This window comes from Lipotes vexillifer, unplaced genomic scaffold, assembly GCF_000442215.2.
Source record: "Lipotes vexillifer unplaced genomic scaffold, Lipotes_vexillifer_v1.1 scaffold180, whole genome shotgun sequence".
Classification (NCBI taxonomy): Eukaryota; Metazoa; Chordata; class Mammalia; order Artiodactyla; family Lipotidae; genus Lipotes; species Lipotes vexillifer.
Window position 1 is genome coordinate 1,929,662 of NW_006796149.1, and position 20,614 is coordinate 1,950,275.

The 20,614-nt window shown below is 37.9% G+C and overlaps 2 protein-coding genes across 2 annotated transcripts in view; one reads left to right on the forward strand and one right to left on the reverse strand.

The window, feature by feature from the left end:
* Positions 1-6,936, forward strand: part of PLXNC1 (plexin C1) — a 142,399-nt gene extending 135,463 nt beyond the window's left edge. The window contains 6 exon segments of the mRNA XM_007468207.1: positions 1-67; positions 1,366-1,529; positions 3,349-3,496; positions 4,981-5,121; positions 5,217-5,291; positions 6,462-6,936. The exon segment at positions 1-67 is cut by the window's left edge and continues 8 nt beyond it. Of these exon segments, the coding sequence (XP_007468269.1) occupies positions 1-67; positions 1,366-1,529; positions 3,349-3,496; positions 4,981-5,121; positions 5,217-5,291; positions 6,462-6,566 (700 nt within the window). The 3' untranslated portion in view covers positions 6,567-6,936.
* Positions 6,937-10,075: 3,139 nt separating this feature from the next.
* CEP83 (centrosomal protein 83) overlaps positions 10,076-20,614 on the reverse strand; it is a 70,970-nt gene continuing 60,431 nt past the window's right edge. The window contains exons 13-15 of the mRNA XM_007468208.1: positions 13,689-13,792; positions 11,713-11,902; positions 10,076-10,747 (exon numbers count right to left, since the gene is read on the reverse strand). Of these exons, the coding sequence (XP_007468270.1) occupies positions 10,643-10,747; positions 11,713-11,902; positions 13,689-13,792 (399 nt within the window). The 3' untranslated portion in view covers positions 10,076-10,642. The remainder of the gene's footprint in view (positions 10,748-11,712; positions 11,903-13,688; positions 13,793-20,614) is intronic.

Genomic DNA, 20,614 nt, shown 5'->3' on the forward strand with positions numbered 1-20,614 from the left:
GAGACATCGAGGGAAGCACAAGTTCAAAGTTAAAGAAATGTATCTGACAAAGCTGCTGTCGACCAAGGTAAACTTACTGTTCTGGGAGCGCTTTCACGGCTACCTTGGGGGTGTATGATGTGTTTGACTTAATTTCCACTGAAGTGTGAAAATGCTACAAATCCCCTGTGCCTTCTAGCAAAGCAAAATGAAAGTTTAAATTGTAAACACTTCCTACCCCCTTCTTCTTCTGTTTTTACAAACTGCAAAGATAAAGCACTTTACAAATTTCCACCATAACATCTTCCGTCAGGGATTTAATATTGTTCCCAGTCCCTTTACCCACCATTGCACTATTGTTATATTTTTAGGTGGACAGCATAATTATTCCTTTTTGTTTACTTGTTATTATAGGTGAGAAATAAAACTTCCTCTTTGAATTGCAAATAAAATGAAGAGGGGGGAGGTCATTTTAAAACTAAGAATTCTGTTCACATATAAAAGTGTCAGATATGAAAGCCCATGCAATACCAAATCGGGAGCAAATTTTACTTTGTTTTTTTTTTTTTTTTTTTTTGCCTCAGCGGCCATGGCTCACGGGCCCAGCCGCTCCGCGGCGTGTGGGATCCTCCTGGACCGGGGCACGAACCCGTGTCCCCTGCATCGGCAGGCGGACTCTCAACCACTGCGCCACCAGGGAAGCCCTTATCTGGCTTTTAGTGGGATTAATGGAAGTCTGTGGTGATCCTTTTCTTTTTTTCCGGAAATGACTAGCAATGTAAATGCTATTATCTACACCTGGCCCTAGTCTTCTGATGGGCATATGCTTCTTCAGATTATAGCAGAGCATCCGCTTGGAGCTTAGATTTGTTTAGTGGGTAGAGGACAGCCAGAGCCTCTTGATTTTCTCATCTGTCCCACAGAGCTCTGCCTATTTTGTTTTAGTAAAACACTCAAATGCTTTGGAAAGTACACAATAAAACCCTATGATGGAAATACATGCAACAGGAAAAGTTCTGGGAACCAAGCAATATCCCTTGAGTTTTTCTAGGCTGAACATAATAAAAGCCAAACGTCTGGGGCTTCTTGGTTTGTGTATACAGACCTCCAACTTACATTTCAACTGCTAGAGATGTCTAAGATAGCCTCCCTGTTGACTAAACAGTGTTATCAGCAAGAAGCTTATGAAGCAGATTTAAACCTGGGCATGGATTTTCAGGACCTTTGTCTAATACTGTGAGTGTTGGCCTCGTTTGACGATTTTACATACTTTGTCTTCAGCTTGTTTTTCTGTTTTCTAACTTAGATTTCATTTTTCATCATGTTTTCAAAACCACCACCCCATTTTTTTTAATCTTCCAAGTCTTGATGTGCTCTGTCTTTCAGGTGGCAATTCACTCTGTGCTCGAAAAACTTTTTAGAAGCATTTGGAGTTTACCCAACAGCAGAGCCCCGTTTGCTATAAAATACTTTTTTGACTTTTTGGATGCCCAGGCTGAAAGTAAAAAAATCACAGATCCTGATGTTGTACATATTTGGAAAACAAACAGGTGGGAACAAACAGTAGGTGATTACTGTTTTCAAGAACCTGGGTCAGAATCTTAACTAAAAGAAGGGCATGGATGATTACAGAAGGATTCATTTATCCCCATCTTAGAGTTTTTTGGCTTGGTAAGCTATCATGTCAAAGCAGTTCCTTGCTGTTACTATTTTTAAACAATAAACAAAACCATTCCTGTGCTGAGACTCCTAGTCTTTAGGACAAAGAAAATAAACTCTATTATCTTTAACAAGTTTAGCTTGACCAGTAAAAGATGAGACGTTAATATTTTGTGGTTTTATCATACAATTTTCCATTAGAGAAGACTCTTAAATTTGTCCCTCAGAGAATTACTCTTTGCGGTTTTCAAGCTATTTTGTATAGAAATTTCTCCTTTTATTTGATCAAATGCCATGAGACTTGACTTAGAGGGTTGTATTTTGTTTTGTTTTTTAATACTTTAAGCTGAGGCAAGGCATCCAAATTAAAATTTCTCCTCAGTAAAGAAACATGGCTCATTACCTCTAATTGAAATACTCTGTGCATGAGGTGAATGAGCGTTAGTTATGATGTAGTAGAACTTCGCAGTGCAGCCTCAAGCCCTTCTAAGCATTGGGGTTAGCCAGACCATTTTAAATAAGTGTTAAAAGCTCCGGGTCTATCCTCACTCTCTACTCTGGCTCCCTCCCTCCCTACTCTGGCTCCCTCCCTCCCTCCCTTTGTTCTAGCCTCTCCTTCCCAGGCCCTGCTTCTCCCACACCAGGCTCCGGTGCTGCAGGCGACAATTTCACGGTGAAGACAGTAGCACATGAGCAGGGGCACTGGTCAGGACAGGAGAGCTACTGAGAGGCCCGGCAGCCCATATCATGGAGGGAATTAGCTAGGCCACAGGACCCTGAATGACTTCCAAGTTCATATGCAAATATCTGAGTACCGACTGTATACCAAGTACTGTTTGTTAGGTGTTGGAGATAAAGTAATGAACAGACAGAAATCCGTGTTCTTACAGCGCTTGCACTTTAACAGGTAGACTGTGGCATGTTAGAAGTTGATTAGTGCAGTGCACAGAGTGGGGAAAAAAGAATAGAGACAGGATAGGGTGGTCAGAGGCCTCAGGAGATGACATTTGGATCAGGTCTTCAAAGAAAGAGGGCACAAACCCTGAGGCCGTCTGGGGCAAGACCGTTTCAGAAAGACAGACAAAAGCAAAGTCCTGGGGCACAAGCCTGCCTGGTATGCATGAAGAACAGGAGTGATGAGGCCAGTGGAGCTGGGGTACGGTGAAGGGTAGCAGATGAAGGCCCAGGCCTAGATCATGCAGGGGTTTTCTCCAGAGAGGGATGGAGAGCCACAGAGGGTTGGGAACAGAGCAGACACAGGACCTGATTCTGAGTTACGAGGATTGCTGGTACCTGTGGGAGAATTAACTGTTGGGAACTGGGGGGCAATAATCTAGGTGAGAGATGACAGTGGCTTAGGCCGGGCTGTAGCACTCTTTAGAGGGGGTGAGAAGAGGTCAGGTTCTAGAGATCTGATGAGATGTTCTCACTGGTAACCATTATCTAGTATAATCTGGAACTCTTTGTGGAGAAAATTCTTGTCAAGGGCCACTTTCAGACTTCTCCAGTCCTCCCTTTCAGTAGCTCTGACAGTTTAACCCTTTCTTGTTCTGAGTGACGCTGCCATCTGTTGCTTGGTATATTTGGCAAAGCAGACTTGCATACTTCAATGACAAGGACGAAAATACCCGTTTACAAACTGTGATAAACAGAGCATCTGCCTCGTATGAATGGCTGTATTTGAAGAGAGATTTCTCTCTCTTGGAACAGCCTCCCTCTTCGCTTCTGGGTAAATATCCTGAAGAACCCTCAGTTTGTCTTTGACATTAAGAAGACACCACACATAGATGGCTGTTTGTCAGTGATCGCCCAGGCGTTCATGGACGCGTTCTCCCTCACAGAGCAGCAACTTGGAAAGGTAAGGCCCAGCTTTAGGATTTCCTGTAGGTATTTCTGTCTTCCTCGTAAACATTCAAATAATAAACCATACCAGCTAAAAAGAAAGTCAGTCATAATCACTGAAAATTTGCTTTTCTTCAAAAAATCTCTCATTTCTATTTTTAATCTAGTTTAAGTGAAAACCAAAATAGATCATCTCCATCCTACTGCAGACTCCGCCCGTGAAAACCTTTTGTTTTTGTTTCCTAGAAAAATCGTCTACAGGCACTAATAAACTATGAACCCGAAGTATGAAACTATTGAAATTTGCCTAAATTAATTCTATCTGAATATACCTAAAAGCGTCTATTTGAATACAACAAATTTCTGATGGGGAAGAAAATCTTGCCTGAGATTTCTAATACCTCTAGTTTGTCAGTTTACAATCAAATCAATATTGCAATAAGTAATACACCCTGAAAGGACTTCAAGGCAAAGATCAGGATGAGGCATTTTGTGCTCTGGGGAAACTGGCAGAACTGGCCCTCAGTTAGATATTTTCAAGAGAAAATTTTATGAACTCAGTTTCTTGAATCTTCCCATACTTAGTTAATGGTTTTAGTGCATTTCTAAGATATCTGTTCCTCACAAATAGCAGTAAACTTCAGCCAAGATGTGCATTTGACTGCACATCCCCCTTCCCTCAAATCACATATACAGGCCTCCCCGCCTTACCTCTTCCAAACAGTGCTCACAGCTTTCTGAGAGGCTATCTCCTGGGTCATAATCCTCAGGTTGGCCAGAATACATTTTTCCATTTCTTTCTTAGATTAACTATTTATTAATTTTTCTTTGACAGTAGATGTGAATTTTGTCAAAATTTTAACTTTTAAAAACAAATCTTCATTTAAATTTTAATATCCCTGTTAAAATTACTTAAAAACATTCAAACTCCAGGGAGTTTTTGCACAATGAGACATCAGAGCCACCAATACTAATGACCATGCTCTTTCCTGAGGACACTGGAAAATCTTTATAATCTAATAAAATAGAAGGGACAAGCAGGAAAATCTGCCACTGCCAATTACCTGCCACGTTCATGGTTATATAAAGGGCTCAATCAGACCTACACTCAAACCTTTTATAAATGCCAGAATTCACTGGTGGGTGAGGATGAGAGCAAACGTTTTAATTCAGGCTTTTTACAACTATTAGTAATGAACTATGATTGCAATAAGTTCCATTGTTACAGTAACTCAAAATCATGCAAAAATAATACTTTCAGTTCTTTTATGAGAGGAAGGCAGAATATATTAGCATTTAATCTGCCTGAAAATAACAGTGACTCACCAGAACTATCTGGGTAGCAGTCAGTCATGCAGTCAACAACGTTTATGAAGGCCTACTGTATGAAGAGTCCTTGTTACCAGGAGATAATAGTGGTGGAGGTTCAGCTACACTGGTACTCTTATAAATTCCCCATGGTTTTTTTTAAAAACTCTTTTGGCGGTGGTTGTTTTTCAGGAAGCACCAACTAATAAACTTCTCTATGCCAAGGATATCCCAACCTACAAAGAGGAAGTCAAGTCTTATTACAAAGCAATCAGGGATTTGCCTCCATTGTCATCTTCAGAGATGGAAGAATTCTTAACTCAGGAATCTAAGGTATTGTTACAAAGTAAAAAGACTGTATCTGGGTATTTCTTTAAAAAAAAAAAGCGCCATTTCAGAATCTCTCAACAAGGCTTTATTTCTTTAAGAAACATGAAAATGAATTTAATGAAGAAGTGGCCTTGACAGAAATCTACAAATACATCGTAAAATATTTTGATGAGGTAAGATTTTAAATAACATTTAAAAAAAAATAGGTATGAATCAGTCACCAGAATTTGGTTATAAAGCATTCTGTAGGTCTCAGGACAGCTCTGGCATCCCAAATGGCCAGAAAGGGAGGCCAGGAAGCCTGTCTGAGATGGGGGATCCTGGCACCAAGCCAGACCCTGTGCGCGGCTGCTGCCCCTCATAGTTTTATTATGCTGCTCGCCTTTGGACCAACCATTTACATTTGAGTTAATGGGGCCTATAGCCATACTGGCATACTTAACTTTGATGAGTAAGTAGTGGTCCTAATAAAAGGGGCCTGCTTATGCTTGGTTGTAATCTGCTAAAATGAAAGCTAAGCTTGTTAAATCGCCTAGATTCTGTATTCAGTAGTTAAAGTATGACATATTTCTAACTTAAGCAACTATTTCAATAAACCATTCTCCTTTATGATTAATCCTCCTTAATCTGGATTTTTTTCTTTGGGAATTCACACAGACACAGTCATCAGATGCGCTGTTTCCAAATATGTTAATTCCCCCTTCCCTGATTCCCCCCACTCAGTCATGCTGGGACAGGCTATCCATGTCAATGGTGAGAATAGCTCACCAATTCCATTTGCTACTTGAAGATCAAGTGAAGCACTAAGGTAGGGTAGAGGCAATGAGTTCCTTGAACATGATAAGCATCCCTCTTTCCAGGGGTCAGGGGTTAGAAGGGAAGCACTGGGGAAGGGAGGGGAGAGGAGGGGCTACACTGCCGGGGAGGGGAGGGGAGGGGAGGGGAGGGAAGGGAAGTAGACGGCTCTGACCAGGATGCCCCTGCCTGCTGCATTTAAGAAGAAATACTTGCCTGCATGTTGGCTGCCCAGGAATGCTTGCTGTGCTTGGAATGGCTGTAACATAATGCATAAAACAGGGCCTTGAAATTCTGGCCCCATATTTGTAAGCAACTAGTTTGGTATTTCTTGTGAGCTTCTATTTTAAACCTAAGCGTTGTTGATCCTGTGATAATGACTTAGCAAAACAACTTGCAAAGTGAGTATTAAATGATTGAAGAAAATGTTGGCATCTGTTTCATACAGATTTTACCACTCACAGCATCAGGAATGCAAAAAAAAAAACAAAAAAGAATTGTAATGCTAAAACCACAATATCTAAAATAACTGTTCTAATTGTCAACAGATTCTAAATAAACTAGAAAGAGAACGAGGGCTGGAAGAAGCTCAGAAACAACTCTTGCATGTAAAAGTCTTATTTGATGAAAAGAAGAAATGCAAGTGGATGTAAGCACTCTGGGGGCCTGGCTTAATCTGGTAAAGTTCTTCAGACGACTTGGGAGCAAAATGGCTGCTTAAGCTACTCTGTGTCGTTAATTTTTTAAGTTTGCACATAGGTCCCACTTTGAGCACTGTCTTTTTAAGAGAGCAAGGCACATGCACAGCTTTTAGAAAGCATACCAAGCACTGTGCCTGTGTGTGTACTGTGGGAGCGCTTCTGTACATAGAGTTGGAGTGGTTGTCACAGCCTCCTTGTTCACAGAGAATACAGGGCCAGTAAGCAAGGGTCAGTATTGTAATTACAGTCTCCACTTAAGCACAATGATATAGGTGGTTTTGTTTGAAAACTACAGCTGTGTAGCCCTTGTGACTACACTGCACTGCTGCAGACAAGAGACATTGCCAGTGATCAAAACAAAATGTGAAATGAGTCATCTGGAAACAAGGTAGGGGTGTTAGGGCAACCTTGAGGACTTGCAGCATTGAAACTTTCCCCGGCAGTTCTTGGGAAAGCTGACCGCAGAATTTGGTAGTGTGTACACTTAGCATTTGTGAGTGTGTGTGTGTTTTTAAACCAAAAACTAACAGTGTTGCAACATTGTTGAAAGGGCTCGTGTTTTTTCAGTGGTCACCGACTGTACTCCATCAAACTCACCTCCATTTCACTAAGGAACTCTAAAGCAAGGAGAGGGAGTAGGCTTCTTTAAATGCAACAGCATTCTACCCAGACGTTTAAAAGTATGTACGTTTTCTTCATTTTATTTTATTTTTTATTCATTTTATTTTATTTTTTTCATATTAAATGTATTTGATAGTGGACATGTTGGCTATTGTAAAAAAAAAAAAAAAAATCAGTAGCTTATTTCTGTCTAAACACTTTGTGGAAGAGTAACTCACTCCCCTAATCCTACATCTCTATATTATCTCCTTGCTTTAGATTTCTGGTGAACCCTGTGGTTATAAATACTTGTGTGTGATTAAAAAAGAAATACATTTTACATTTCATGAAATTGCTGTTCACACTGGAGTATTATATATGAATATATATATTTGAGGCCCATGGCCTGAAAAATATTAGTATACAACTTGGTATCTTAGTCTTAACGATGTACTTTTTGAGAGTATTCCTCACCAGAGAAAGAGTTATTCATGCCTTTTTTTAAAAGAATTCCCTATCTAGTTATACTGTAGTCTTTTTATTGCTGATTTTTTATTCCTGAATTTTTGCTGCTCACGACCAACTCTAATACCACTGTGTTTTCCTTCTATTAAACCAGAAGTAAAAAGTGTAATTGGCAACTCTCAAACTTTCCTTGTGGCACCTTTACCCTTGGTGCTCCAAATCCCAGATTGAGGAAAGAAATTTTTTCAAGTAGCAAATAAAACATTGATCACACATTCCTTAAAATCATTTACCAACACTGTATGGGATATCAGGATTTAAATGTGAGTCTGTCTTAAATGAATGAAGTTCTTTTTGCTCCTCTCTCTCTGGTAAAGAGTGAGAGGTGACACCTCACAAACTGATCAGAGAAAATAAGCATTTATTGCCCTGATAGGCACCTGGCCAATCCTGTCGCTTTTGACTATTATCTGTCCAATGGACACACCTCAAAAATACTACCAAATAGGTTACTTATGAAGGTGAGAGGTCTGGTCCCCATCTAAGGCTGCTACAGTCTTGATGTGAAGGGGTTCACAATAGTTGGAGAGTTGAGAGCCAGGGGTAGGAGAGTTGCCCAGAAGACTTCCCTTCTTTAGGGTACAGAAATGCTAAGAAATCTCAAAGGATCAGTTACAGCTTTATCTAAGTATTCAGTAAATGCTACATGAGGGTGTCCCTGTCCAGCTCTCTGGCACATGAGTCCTGTGTGGAGACTTACCTTCTTTTCCAGGGACTGTGCTGCTGGGAACTTTGGGCAAGTCACTTACCTCTTTGTGCCTCAATTTCTGTATAATATTTCTAACCTACCTCACTGAGGTGGTGTGAAGATTCACTAACGTATGTAGCGTGTTTGTCAATCCTCCAGTGAAAAGCACTATCTGGATCACATTAGCCAAATGCAGTAAATGGCCAAATTAGATGTGTGCTGAAGACAATCAGTCACTGGGTCTATATTAAACAGCAACCAGAGAAACAAATGGCAAACATTGTCTATTTTCAAGTTTCTTTGCATATTTTTTTGGTGCAAAACCATTTATAAACAACTTTCTTTTTCTAACAAACACTAGTGTCTACAGCAGCATTTAAAAATTAATTCTGTTACCTTTTTCTGTATTAGGGATTTAAAGTCTATTTCTTATTGTATACCTGATTGAAGCCGTTCTTCTTGGAGATGAATGTTTTAAATGTCTATATCCAAAAATAAACATTTTGATGTAAATGTGGACTGTTTTTGTCTTTTTCCCCCTTCAAAATTTCTAGTTATAATTTTTAAATTCTGAGTGGCTCCATGGAAATTAATTATTTTTCAAAAACGAAGTGTAAATCTGGTTTCTTCTAAATGATGTTAAGGCTGCACAGTTTCACTCCTGGCCTCCACTATCAATCAACTAACTTGGACTTTCGAATGTGAGGACTTCTGGATAATGAACATTCCACTTAGTCCTGCAGACTTGAGCTTTGCCTTGTTGACGTGAAGTTATTCCAGCAGAAAGAATGCCTTCAAAATGTTACATAAAAAAAGCAAACGGGGGGCTTCCCTGGTGGCGCGGTGGTCGAGAATCTGCCTGCCAATGCAGGGGACACGGGTTCGAGCCCTGGTCTGGGAAGATCCCACATGCCGCGGAGCGGCTGGGCCCGTGAGCCATGGCCGCTGAGCCTGCGCATCAGGAGCCTGTGCTCCACAACAAGAGAGGCCGCGACAGTGAGAGGCCCGCGCAGCGCGATGAGGAATGGCCCCCGCTTGCCGCAACTAGAGAAAGCCCGCGCACAGAAACGAAGACCCAACACAGCAATCATAAATAAATAAAATTTCAAAAAAAACGAAAAGCAAATGGGGACTTACCTGGTGGCGCAGTGGTGAAGAATCCACCTGCCAATGCAGGGGACACGGGTTCGAGCCCTGGTCCAGTAAGATCCCACATGCTGCGGAGCAACTAAGCCCGTGCACCACTACTACTGAAGCCCGCGTCCCTAGAGTCTGTGCTCCACAACAAGAGAAGCCACCGCAATGAGAAGCCCACGCACTGCAATGAACAGTAGTCCCTGCTCCTGCAACTAGAGAAAGCCCACACGCAGCAACGAAGACCCAACGCAGCCACAGAAATAAAACATTTATAACAGTTTGGTTAGATCCAAAACAGTAGGAGGAAAAGTTAAAAACCAGCAATACTTCTAAAGGGACCCCACTGGGTGCAAGTTTTACAATGAATGGCCCTTGTTTTATACAGCCACAGGATTTAATTATTTGTCCTTTGTTATTTTCTATCACTCCTATAACCCAACGAAGCCAAAATTAGTGAGGTCTTCTACACTGCATGGTTAAAACAAAATTAAACACAAAACAATGCAGTTAGAAAAATATTAAGCTTTTTAATATATTATGTGCACACAGCTTTTAGAAAAGGTAGTGTTTTATAATATATATCTAGATATCTTATTTTTTATACTAACTTTAAAATTGTCATTTTTCAAGAACTAGAGGTTTATAACTCATATATAGTAAACCAGAAAATGTTCACTGACCCTGTTATTGCCAAGCATCTCAAAGAAGAGGAAGAGGGAATTCAAGATGGGCATGTTTTAGGCAAAATGCCAAAAAATTCAACAAAGTAAGATTAATAAAATAATTTAAAAACTTGATTCCCTAATGAGTTCCTTTTATTCATTTATTTCACATTCTCAAAGGGTTGTCAATAATATTCTAAATATCTCTGAAGCTACTTTAGTGCTTCACTTATCATTAGTATAACCCTAAAATCCTGACATTCATTCACTACATCAGGTACTGGTACCTCCTCTTGAGGCACATTCAAGTGTTTTGGCAAACAGTAATAAACTATCTAAATACCACATACGTTAAAACTTCAAGCCTTATCGAGTCACTGATTTCATCCCTTTTGATCTGCTTTTCTCCAAGAAAATCATTCCCCAGGAAATCCAAGTTCCTCTAGTTGTTTTCTTTGTGTTGTTTCTAGTTCTTCTAGTCTTTTGCGAAGTAGAGAGAGTTCCCTTTGATGCTGCTCCTCCTTAAAAGCACAGAAAGAGGAAAAAGAAAAGAAAAGAAAAAGCACACCAAAAAAGACGGTTAGAAAAACTGGTGGAAAAATAAGCGTTAGGCAGTGGCCTCAGTGCCTCTTTTATTCAGGCTTGCAACATCTGGCAAGAAAAGGATGACCATTTTAGCAGTCTAAGAACACCAGTATGGTCTAGACTACCAACTAGTCCTTGCTTCTCTCCTGCCTCTGGCTGTAGCCTTCAGCAAAAACCCAAAGTCTGTTCCTCTCTAGGTGTAAAATTCACCAGGGAGTGAATTAGATAATAGTAATGTAGGGCCCAGCTGTACTTATATGGCAACTTTCTAATGTGATGAGAGTTTAATAGCAGTTTATCATATAAACAAAGCACTTCGTCTGAGATTCAATTCAGTGACTTACAACATTAAAAATCTTCAGTGCTTTCAACATTACAAAATGTCATTGCTGAAAGTCATCCAATCAATTTGATTCCATCAACATCTCAGGGATCTGATAAAGTAGAACCATCTCAGGTTTTGGAATTAGATTTAGGTATGAAATTCAACTCTCACTTAGCTATGACCTTAGTCAAGTCACTTCACCTCTCTGACTCAGCTTCCTCATCTGCAAATTGGGAATACTAATACCTTCCCTCAAAGCATTTTTCATTAGGATTAAATACTGTATGGAAAATACATAGTGCAGTACATTTGCATAAATGTTGGTAGTAATTAGTATTGTATGAGTGACTACAGACTCAACAGTTATTCAAAGACTTATCAGTTAAGCTTCTTCCTTTCAACTGCCCAACAGGAGACTTTGCTCCTAGCACCATCGCTAAAGGATAGGATAGACTCAAATCCACTATGCCTCTCAGCAGATTTTTCTGGTAAAGATTTAGGTTTTTAACTATTTAAACAGGTAAAAACTTATGGAAATATTTATCTAACTTTTTTCCCTAAAATAAATGCTCATACCTGCATATGAGGAGGAAAGGAGAGTTCCATGCCTGGAATCACAGTTGGTGACTGAAAGCTTACAGGATTGATGGATGCTGTTGAAGGTATGTTAGGACCCAAAATTAAACTTCGAAATTCATTATGTCTTCTCTGTATATCCTTTAGTCTTTTTTGAAGCCTTGTATGTTCTTCAAATGGAACATTTTGTCTTAAAAAGAAAAAGTGTTTCTGTTGTTTAATACAGTTACATTCTATTGAAGAATGGTATGAGTCATAGAACATAATTTTAATTGGAAGAGAAGGATTTCTAAATTATAAGATTTATCTATATATAATATACACATAAAATTTGGTTTATCTAGAAAGATAAACAGAAACATGATATGACATCTTAATTATATGCGTTATTGGCCCTACAGGCTATCAACTGATTTTAAAGTTTTATTTGCCAATTAATCAAAGATTAAAAATCTTTTGATACTTTTACTTTCATTTCCACTTTACTCCGCCAACCCATGAATCCTGAAACTAAAAGGAGACTCCTTAAACCGAAAGGGTGCCTTATTTTACTGCAGGAATCAAACAGAAATAGAGAAAATGCTAGGTTGAATCTTTTTTTTTTTTAAGGGAATTATTTGTTTATTTATTTATGGCTGTGTTGGGTCTTCATTGCTGCACGTGGGCTTTCTCTAGTTGCAGTGAGTGGGAGCTACTCTTTTTTGGGGGGGGGCTACTCTTTATTGCAGTACGTGGGCTTCTCATTGCAGTGCATTCTCTTGTTGCAGAGCACAGACTCTAGGGCTTCAGTAGTTGTGGCGCACGGGCTCTAGAGTGCAGGCTGAGTAGTTGTGGTGCACGGGCTCTAGAGTACAGGCTCAGTAGTTGTGGCACGCGGGCTTAGTTGCTCCACAGCATGCGGGATCTTCCTGGACCAGGGCTCGAACCCGTGTCCCCTGCATTGGCAGGCAGATTCTTAAACACTGCACCACCAGGGAAGCCCTAGGTTGAATCTTATGAATGCCATTTTTGTAGGTGAAATATGGTCAATTTTCACAGATCACCACCTTTTTGGACATGAGTTTCCTGACGATCAATCACACCAGTAATCAAATATAGTTTCAAAACCATTCGAAGTTCTAGGCCATCTGTGCCATAGCTGCCCAATCTTGAATTGGTAACACCTCCTCCATAACCATTAATTTTGAAATATTAAGTTGAATTTTGTTTTAGAATGAATTTGGTGGCTTCTTACTTTGGAACAGAGAGTATTATAAAGTTGGCATTTATTCCACAGTCTTCCTCTTGGATGTTCTAAAAAAAACACAACTGTTCACATTTTGGTAATAATTATACCCAAGAAGACCAGTGTACATTATAAAACATCACTGCTTGCTATACAGGCAATTCCCATTACAGAAAAGTCTGATACTGTCTAAATGCTGAAGACTACTACTAATTACCTGAATTTGAAAAGATTTTATTAACTTGAATCACATGGGTCATACACTGCCACTACCACTAACTTAATATGGTAAATCTTCTCTGCTCAAAAATGCTAATGATGCAGATTATTAGCTGTGCTTGGATGTAAATGAAAAACCAGAAGCTACTGTCCAATAATATTTTCCATACCAAAAAATAAAAAAACTGAACTTTGATTCAAAGTTGTGGCCACAATTTTAGAACTCGTAATCACTAAACTGTCTTGTCTCAACAGCAAGGATTCACACCACTCCTGGCTACCAAAGCCAGTGACTGACCTCTCCTGTCAGTCCCAACTGTAATACAAATGCATGTGTTAAAGACCTTTTGGTTTGAAGAAACATTCAATCAGAAAAAAAACAGCAAAGATAATGAATTAGGAGTCTAATGAATAGTTTTAGAATTCTTTTAAGTGTATATTTTAAAAGAAACCCAAGTGCATTATACTCAGAAACAAAGTTGTATAATATCAAAATAGCCACATGGGGTATGTATACACACAAACACATTACCTATTTAACACCTGATTTTCTGTTTCTAATTCTTCTCTCTTTGCCTCCAAGACTTCTACCTTTTCCTGCATTCTCTTCAACTTGTTTTCATGAAGAGATTTTCTCTAGAAAAAGAGAAACAATTAATATGAGCAAGTATGGTAATACATACTCTCCTATTTGAACAAAGCTATATAGTGAATATTTTAGTCACCAAAAAAATTTTACTTAGAGATGAATATTTTCAGGGAATACTAGGAGCAAAGATTAGTAGATATGATGCTTACTAAAAATTTTAAAGATAATAAAACACAGATCTACCTCATATCCTCAACGTGACAAACAGAACCATTATAAATGTCAAACCAGAAAATTGATATCAATAAGGAAATTGTGCAAATAAAAAATCTAGGAAGGGAAGGAGTCAAATTTTACTAATGAGTTTACCTGTCACCTCATAATCATGACTGTTCATTTTCCCAGAAGATTATCATGGGTTTAAAACAACTATAAATTTAAAATTTAAAAGCATGTTTGCAACTGATAAATTGCTACCAAAGTAGTAAATTAAAGGATCAGACAGATAAGATTGATTATGGATGGATCTCAGTTTGAAAGCATGCCTACCTAAATATTAAAAAGAAAAAAACTTAAACTTCACAAAGGGAAAATTTTCTAATATGGAAAAATCTATGTATAATGCAAAAGTAGTAAATGAAAAAAGGTAACACTTTTTCAGTTTTATAAACAGGTCATTTTAATTTTTTTTACGAAAAACACCTATAAATGTTGACAATCACTTAGTAGCTCCAGACCTTTTAGATTTTTGGTTTCTAACTCTTTACCTAAGTATAACAGGCTTACAGAAAAATGTAAAGCAAAATGTAAAACCACAAAGCAAATGCTGGTGGTGTTACCTCACAGGTCAAGAGCACTGCCGTACCAAAAGGGCCCCTACCCTTCCCTCCTTTCAATCTCTACCCCCTCTGTCCTCTGAAAAGGTAACCAACTAATTTACTTCCAAAGCTGTAGTTTAGTTTTGCGTATTTTTGAACTTCATACAAATGGAGTCACAGTGCATATTCTTTTATAGATGGCTTTTTTCTTTCACTCAATACTGCGAGATTTATTCATGTTACTGCTTACAGGTATAGCTCATTCATTGCCTACCCTGGCCCAGGAACCACCCTTCTGTCCTTTAGTAGCACAAGTATGTATATATTTACAGGTGACTCAGGACTCTGTCTATTCATTCACCTACCCACATCAAAGAAATCATACACTATATACACTTCTGTTTCTGGATTTTCTGGTTGTTGTTCAACATTTTATCCCTATGACTAAGCCATGTTATTGCATGTCACAGTTCCTCTCTACTGTTATGCTGTTATCCATTTTACAAACACTAATATTTTATCCCTTCTACTGATAAGAATTTGAATTGTTTTCTACTTTGAAGCTACTATGAATAAAGTTTTATGAACATTCCTGAATATGTTTTTGGTAGATATATGTCCTCATTTCTCTTTGAGTATATACCCAGGAATGAGTCATACAGTATACATATATCTTTAGTAAAAACTGTCAGTTTTCTAAAGTGGTTCTAACTAATTACTAATTACATGCCCACCAGCAATATACAACAGTTCTAATTGCTCTACATCCTTACCAACACTTGGTGTGGTCGGTCTTTTAAAATTTTAGCTACTCTGGTGGAATAGAATAATATGTCACTGTAGCTTTAATTTGCATTTTCCTGTTATCTAATGAGGGTGATTACCTTTTCTTATGCATACTGACCATGTGGATATCCATTTTTTGTGAAGTGCTTGTCTTAGTCTTTTGCCTGTTTAAAAAAATATATTTTGGAGTAATCTGTTTCTTATTTGTAGGAGTTCTTTATATATTCAGAATATGAATCCTTTGTCAGATATTTGTGTTGCAGATTGACCTTCTCTCAGTGTGTGGTAACATTTTTTCCCATAAGAGTGTCGTGTTATAAAAAGAAGTCCTTAATTGTAATAAAATCCAAATTATCAACCATATCTTTTACAGTTAGTGCTTTTTATGTCCTGTTTAAAAAATCTTATCCCAAGATCTTAAGATTTTCTCCCCAAGTCTTTTTCCAGCAGCTTTATTTTTTTACTTGTCACATTTGGGTCTGCAGTTCATTTTTATCTAATTAGGTTGGGTTAATGATAACCAATTGACTCCACATCCTTAAAAGACCATCCTTTCCCTATTGAAAGGCAGTGGTACTTTGTGGTAAGTCAGGTGTTCATATACTATTCCTGGACTGTATTCTGTTCCATTTGTCTGTCTATCCTTATGCCAATACCACACTGTTTTAATGATTGTAGCTTAAAGTAAATCTTGATATCTAGTAGTGTTAAGTCCTCCAGCTTTGTTGTTTTTCTTCAAGATTGCCTTGGTTGTTCTAGTCCTTTGTACTTTCATATGAATTTTAGAATCTACTTTCCAATTTCCACAAGGAAAACTAATGAAATTTTGATTAGGATTGCATTCAATCTACAGATCAGTTTGGGAAGAACTGACATCTTAATAATATTGAGTCTTTCAAATCAAGTGTGGTATAGTTTCCCTTTATCTAGGTCTTCTTTAGTTTTTCTTAGCAGTATTTGCCTATCTTTTATTAGATTTGTTTCTAAATATTTTTTATGCTAATGTAAATGGTATATATTTTATTTTCTAATTGTTGAGTATGTAAAGAAAGAACTGATCATTACAGAAATGCAAGTCAAAACCACAATGAGATATCACCTTACAACTATCAGAATGGCTATTCTCAAAAAGACAAGAAACAACAAGTGTTGGTGAGAATGTGGAGAAAAGGGAACCCTCATGCACTGTCGGTGGGAATGTAAATTTATGCAGCCACTATGGAAAATAACACGAAGGTTCCTCAAAAAATTAAAAATAGAACTACCAGCAATTCCACTTCCGGGTATTTAGTGAAAAAAAACAAAAACACTAACTTGAAAAGGCATATGCACCCCCCCACAAGTTCATTGCAGCAGTATTTACAACAGCCAACACATGGAAGAAACCTAAGTGTCCATCAATGGATAAATGGATAAAGAAGATGTGATACACACACTGGAATATTATTTGGCCATGAAAGAGAAGAAAATCTTGCCATTTGTGACAACATGGATGGACCTTAAGGGCATTTTGCTAAGTGAAATAAACCAGACTGAGAAAGAAAAAATACCACATAATCTCACTTACATGTGGAATCTTTTAAAAAAAAAATAAAATAAGCTCAAAGATACAGAGAACAGACTGGCAGTTGCCAGAGGCAGGGGCTGGGGGATGGGTGAAATGGGTGAAGGAGGTCAGAAGGTACAAACTTCCAGTTATAAAATAAATAAGTTCTGTGGATGTAAAGTACAGCATGGTGACTATAGTTAATGATATTGCATTGCAATATTTGAAAGTTACTGAGCGATGTCTTAAAAGTTCTCATTACAAGAAAAAAAATTCTGTAGCTATATATGGTGATGGATGTTAACTAGACTTATTGTGGTAATCATTTTGCAATATATATATATAAATACCAAATTTTCTCTATGGAAGGTTTTAAATTAAGGAGTCCATTTCCCTAATGGATACAGGACTATTTAGATTTCCTAATTCTTCTTGTATTAGTTTTGTTGAGATGTTCAAGGAATTTGTTCATTTCATCAAAATTGCATAATTAACACAGTTGTTCTTGTAATAGTCTTTTTGTTTTATTATCTGTAAGATGTACAGTGATATCCCTTTTTCATTCATTATATTGTCCATTTGTGTTTATTCATCTACCTACCTACCTACTTTATGAGGAGTTTGGGAAGAAGCCATTTTATCAATCTTTTCAGATTGATCAGCTCTTGGCAAGTTAAATTTTCTCTGTTGTATAACCTCTGCTTCATTGATTTCTGCTCATGCCTTGAGGAGGCAGATGAGGATGCTGTTAAATCTATACACATAGTTCATAATTCAGTTATTGTGTTTTTTAGTTCTAAGCCTGCCATTTTAAAAAATGTTTTCTAGTTTACTGGTCAATTCTCAAGCATTTCTTTTATTTCTGAGCATCTACAACACGGTAATTTTAAATTCTGTATATGATAACTCCATTACCTGGATCCCCTATGGGGGGTTTCTTTATATTGATTGTTACTTCTCTTGATTTTCAATGTTATTTCCTCATGCAGCTATTTTTAAAATTATTATTATTAATAGAAATTTGTTAAAATTGATAAACCAATATTGATACATTATTATCAACTAAAGTCCAGTTTACATTGTCACTCTTTGTGTTGTTCAGTTCTATGGTTTTGTCAAATGCGTACTGTCCTGTACGCACTATTACGGTATCATACAGAATAGTTTCACTGCCCTAAAAATTCCCTGTGCTCTACCTATTCATCCCTACTTCCTACCCCACAGACTGTCAATCACTGATTTTTTTTCTGTCTCCACAGTTTTGCCTTTTCCAGAATGTCATATATTTGAAATCTTACAGTATATAGTCTTTTCAGACTGGCTTTTTTCATTTAGCAATATGCATTTAAGGTTCTTCCATGTCTCTGCATGGCTTAGTAGCTCATTTCTTTTTGTCACTGGAATATTCTCTTGTATGGATACAGCAAAGTTTTTTAACCTTCACCTACTGAAGGACATATTGCTTGCTTCCAACTTTTGGCAATAATGAATAAAGCTGATACAAACGTTTGTGTGCAGTTTTTTTGTGTGCGTGAACATACATTTTCAACTCATCTGAATAAATACCTAGGAGCATGACTGCTGGACTGTATGGCCAGACTATGTTTTAACTTTGTAAGAAACTGCCGAAGTGTTTTCCAAAATGGTTGTACCATTTTACAATCCCACCAGCAATAAATGAAAGTTTCTATTGTTCCATATCCTTACAAGCATTTGGTTCTGTCAGTGTTTTGGATTTTAGCCATTTTAATGGATGTGCAGTAGTATCTCTGTTTATTTTTTATTTAGAGCTAGACATTACATTTTAAAAACTGAGGAAATAACTGAAGCCTACAATGCTAGTTTCCCTTAAAGCAGATTTACATTTGTTTCTTGCAGGCAGCTAGGAACACTAACAACAGGGGTTAATTTAATCTAATTATAAGGACAGATTATCTGAAGCTGTGCTTCAATACTTGCAAGGGCCAGGCTATTTGCAGTTAGTTCACTCTTAGTCCAAGGGCATACCCCTTCATGGTCTCAACCCACAGCACTAGTAGACTCAGACCTGAGACCCTCTCTCTGGCAGATTCTGAACTCCAATTTTTGGTCCCCTACGAGGTTGTCAAAAGCTTTGCTTCACTTCTCAGCCTCTCAAGCTGTCTCTTCTAGAACTGGCAGCTTCCTCTAAGGGAAAAGCAGCCCCAAATGCTGAGCTCACCTCTCCAGGTTTCCCATCTCTCCAGGATCTTGGCCTCTTAATTCTTCACTGCCCTTCATGGAGATATTTTTAAAAATATTTTGTCTGATTCTTCTAGTTCTCATGTGGAGAGCTGATCCACATATTTCCTAGTCTGTCATTATCAAAAGCATATGCTCCTTTTAGGTATTTTAGTTCAACTAACAGCAGACATTTTAAAGATGGAAATGCTTAATACTTCATTATTATATGATTATATAAACCTGCAATCTTAAAATCTACTTCTATTTCTCCATTTGTACTGCTCATTTAAATTGTAGTAAAATACGAATTTTTTCACTCTCATCTTCAAATCTTAAGCATGTATATTTATACGCGCACACACACACACACACACACACACACACACAGAGTGCACACTTAACTGGGCCCTATATTAACCATAGTTAATACAAAATACAGGGATTTCTGAAGGGAATTCCAGTCCTAAAATACAAAATCTTGAGAAAAGGCTTTTTTAGAAAGGATAAGAAATGAATTAAGAAGAATCTGTAATTCTATAGGAATGTGGATTCCCCTGATGGTTCTCCAGCAGGGGAACTGATGGGTGAAAGCACTGTTTTGAAAAGATTAATATGGTATCAGTGTATAGGATGGACTCTGAAGTTTGCCTCTTAAGGAGATAAGCTTCCTGAAGACAGGGTTCAGGACAGTGTTGTCCCCATCCTCATCACTGGAAAAACAACCAGCCATTTACTGAGCACTACTCTCTGCCAGGAACTGAGTTAGAATGCAGCAAAAGAACTGGATAGCTGGTTGACTAGTAGACTCAATGAATACCTTAGACCCTAACATTATAATCATTTCTTTGCAGCACCCCCAAGCCTCCTCCTCCTTCACACACACACACACACACACACACACACACACACACACACACACACACACACGCACACCCCTCACCTTAAATTAACCAGCACTAACTTCAAATGGGCCCCCCTATTGGTACCTGGAAATCCTACTAATTTCCCTAATCCAATCACTCTCCCAAACTCTTACATTCTTTCACAACTTCTTGTCTCTTCTCAAATCTGTTAGACCTCCACTCTTCACAGTCTGAGCTGGTGACCCAGATTCTTTTTTGCATTGAGAAAATAGCAGCAATCAGTAGAGAATTTCCACTACATCCATGAATTTATCAGGAACTTACAATCATATATTTTGTCTTTTTTCCAGGTACAATAGATATTGTGTTTCTATCCCTTCCCTGCCTACTAAAAGATATCATCCCTTCATTTGCCCCCTCTTTCTCCTGCATCATCAATTTTCCCCTTGCTACTGAATCATCCTATAATTTCTCCCTTCTTAAAAGAAGCCTTTGCTCCCACAATGCTAGCTATTACCCCAGTTCTCTGTTCTTCACAACAAAATTCCTTTGACAAACTATATTCCATTTCAATCAGACCTGCATACCTACTACTCCACAGAAACAACTCTTTTTTTTTTTTTTTTTTTTTTTTTTTTTTTTTTTTTTTGTGCT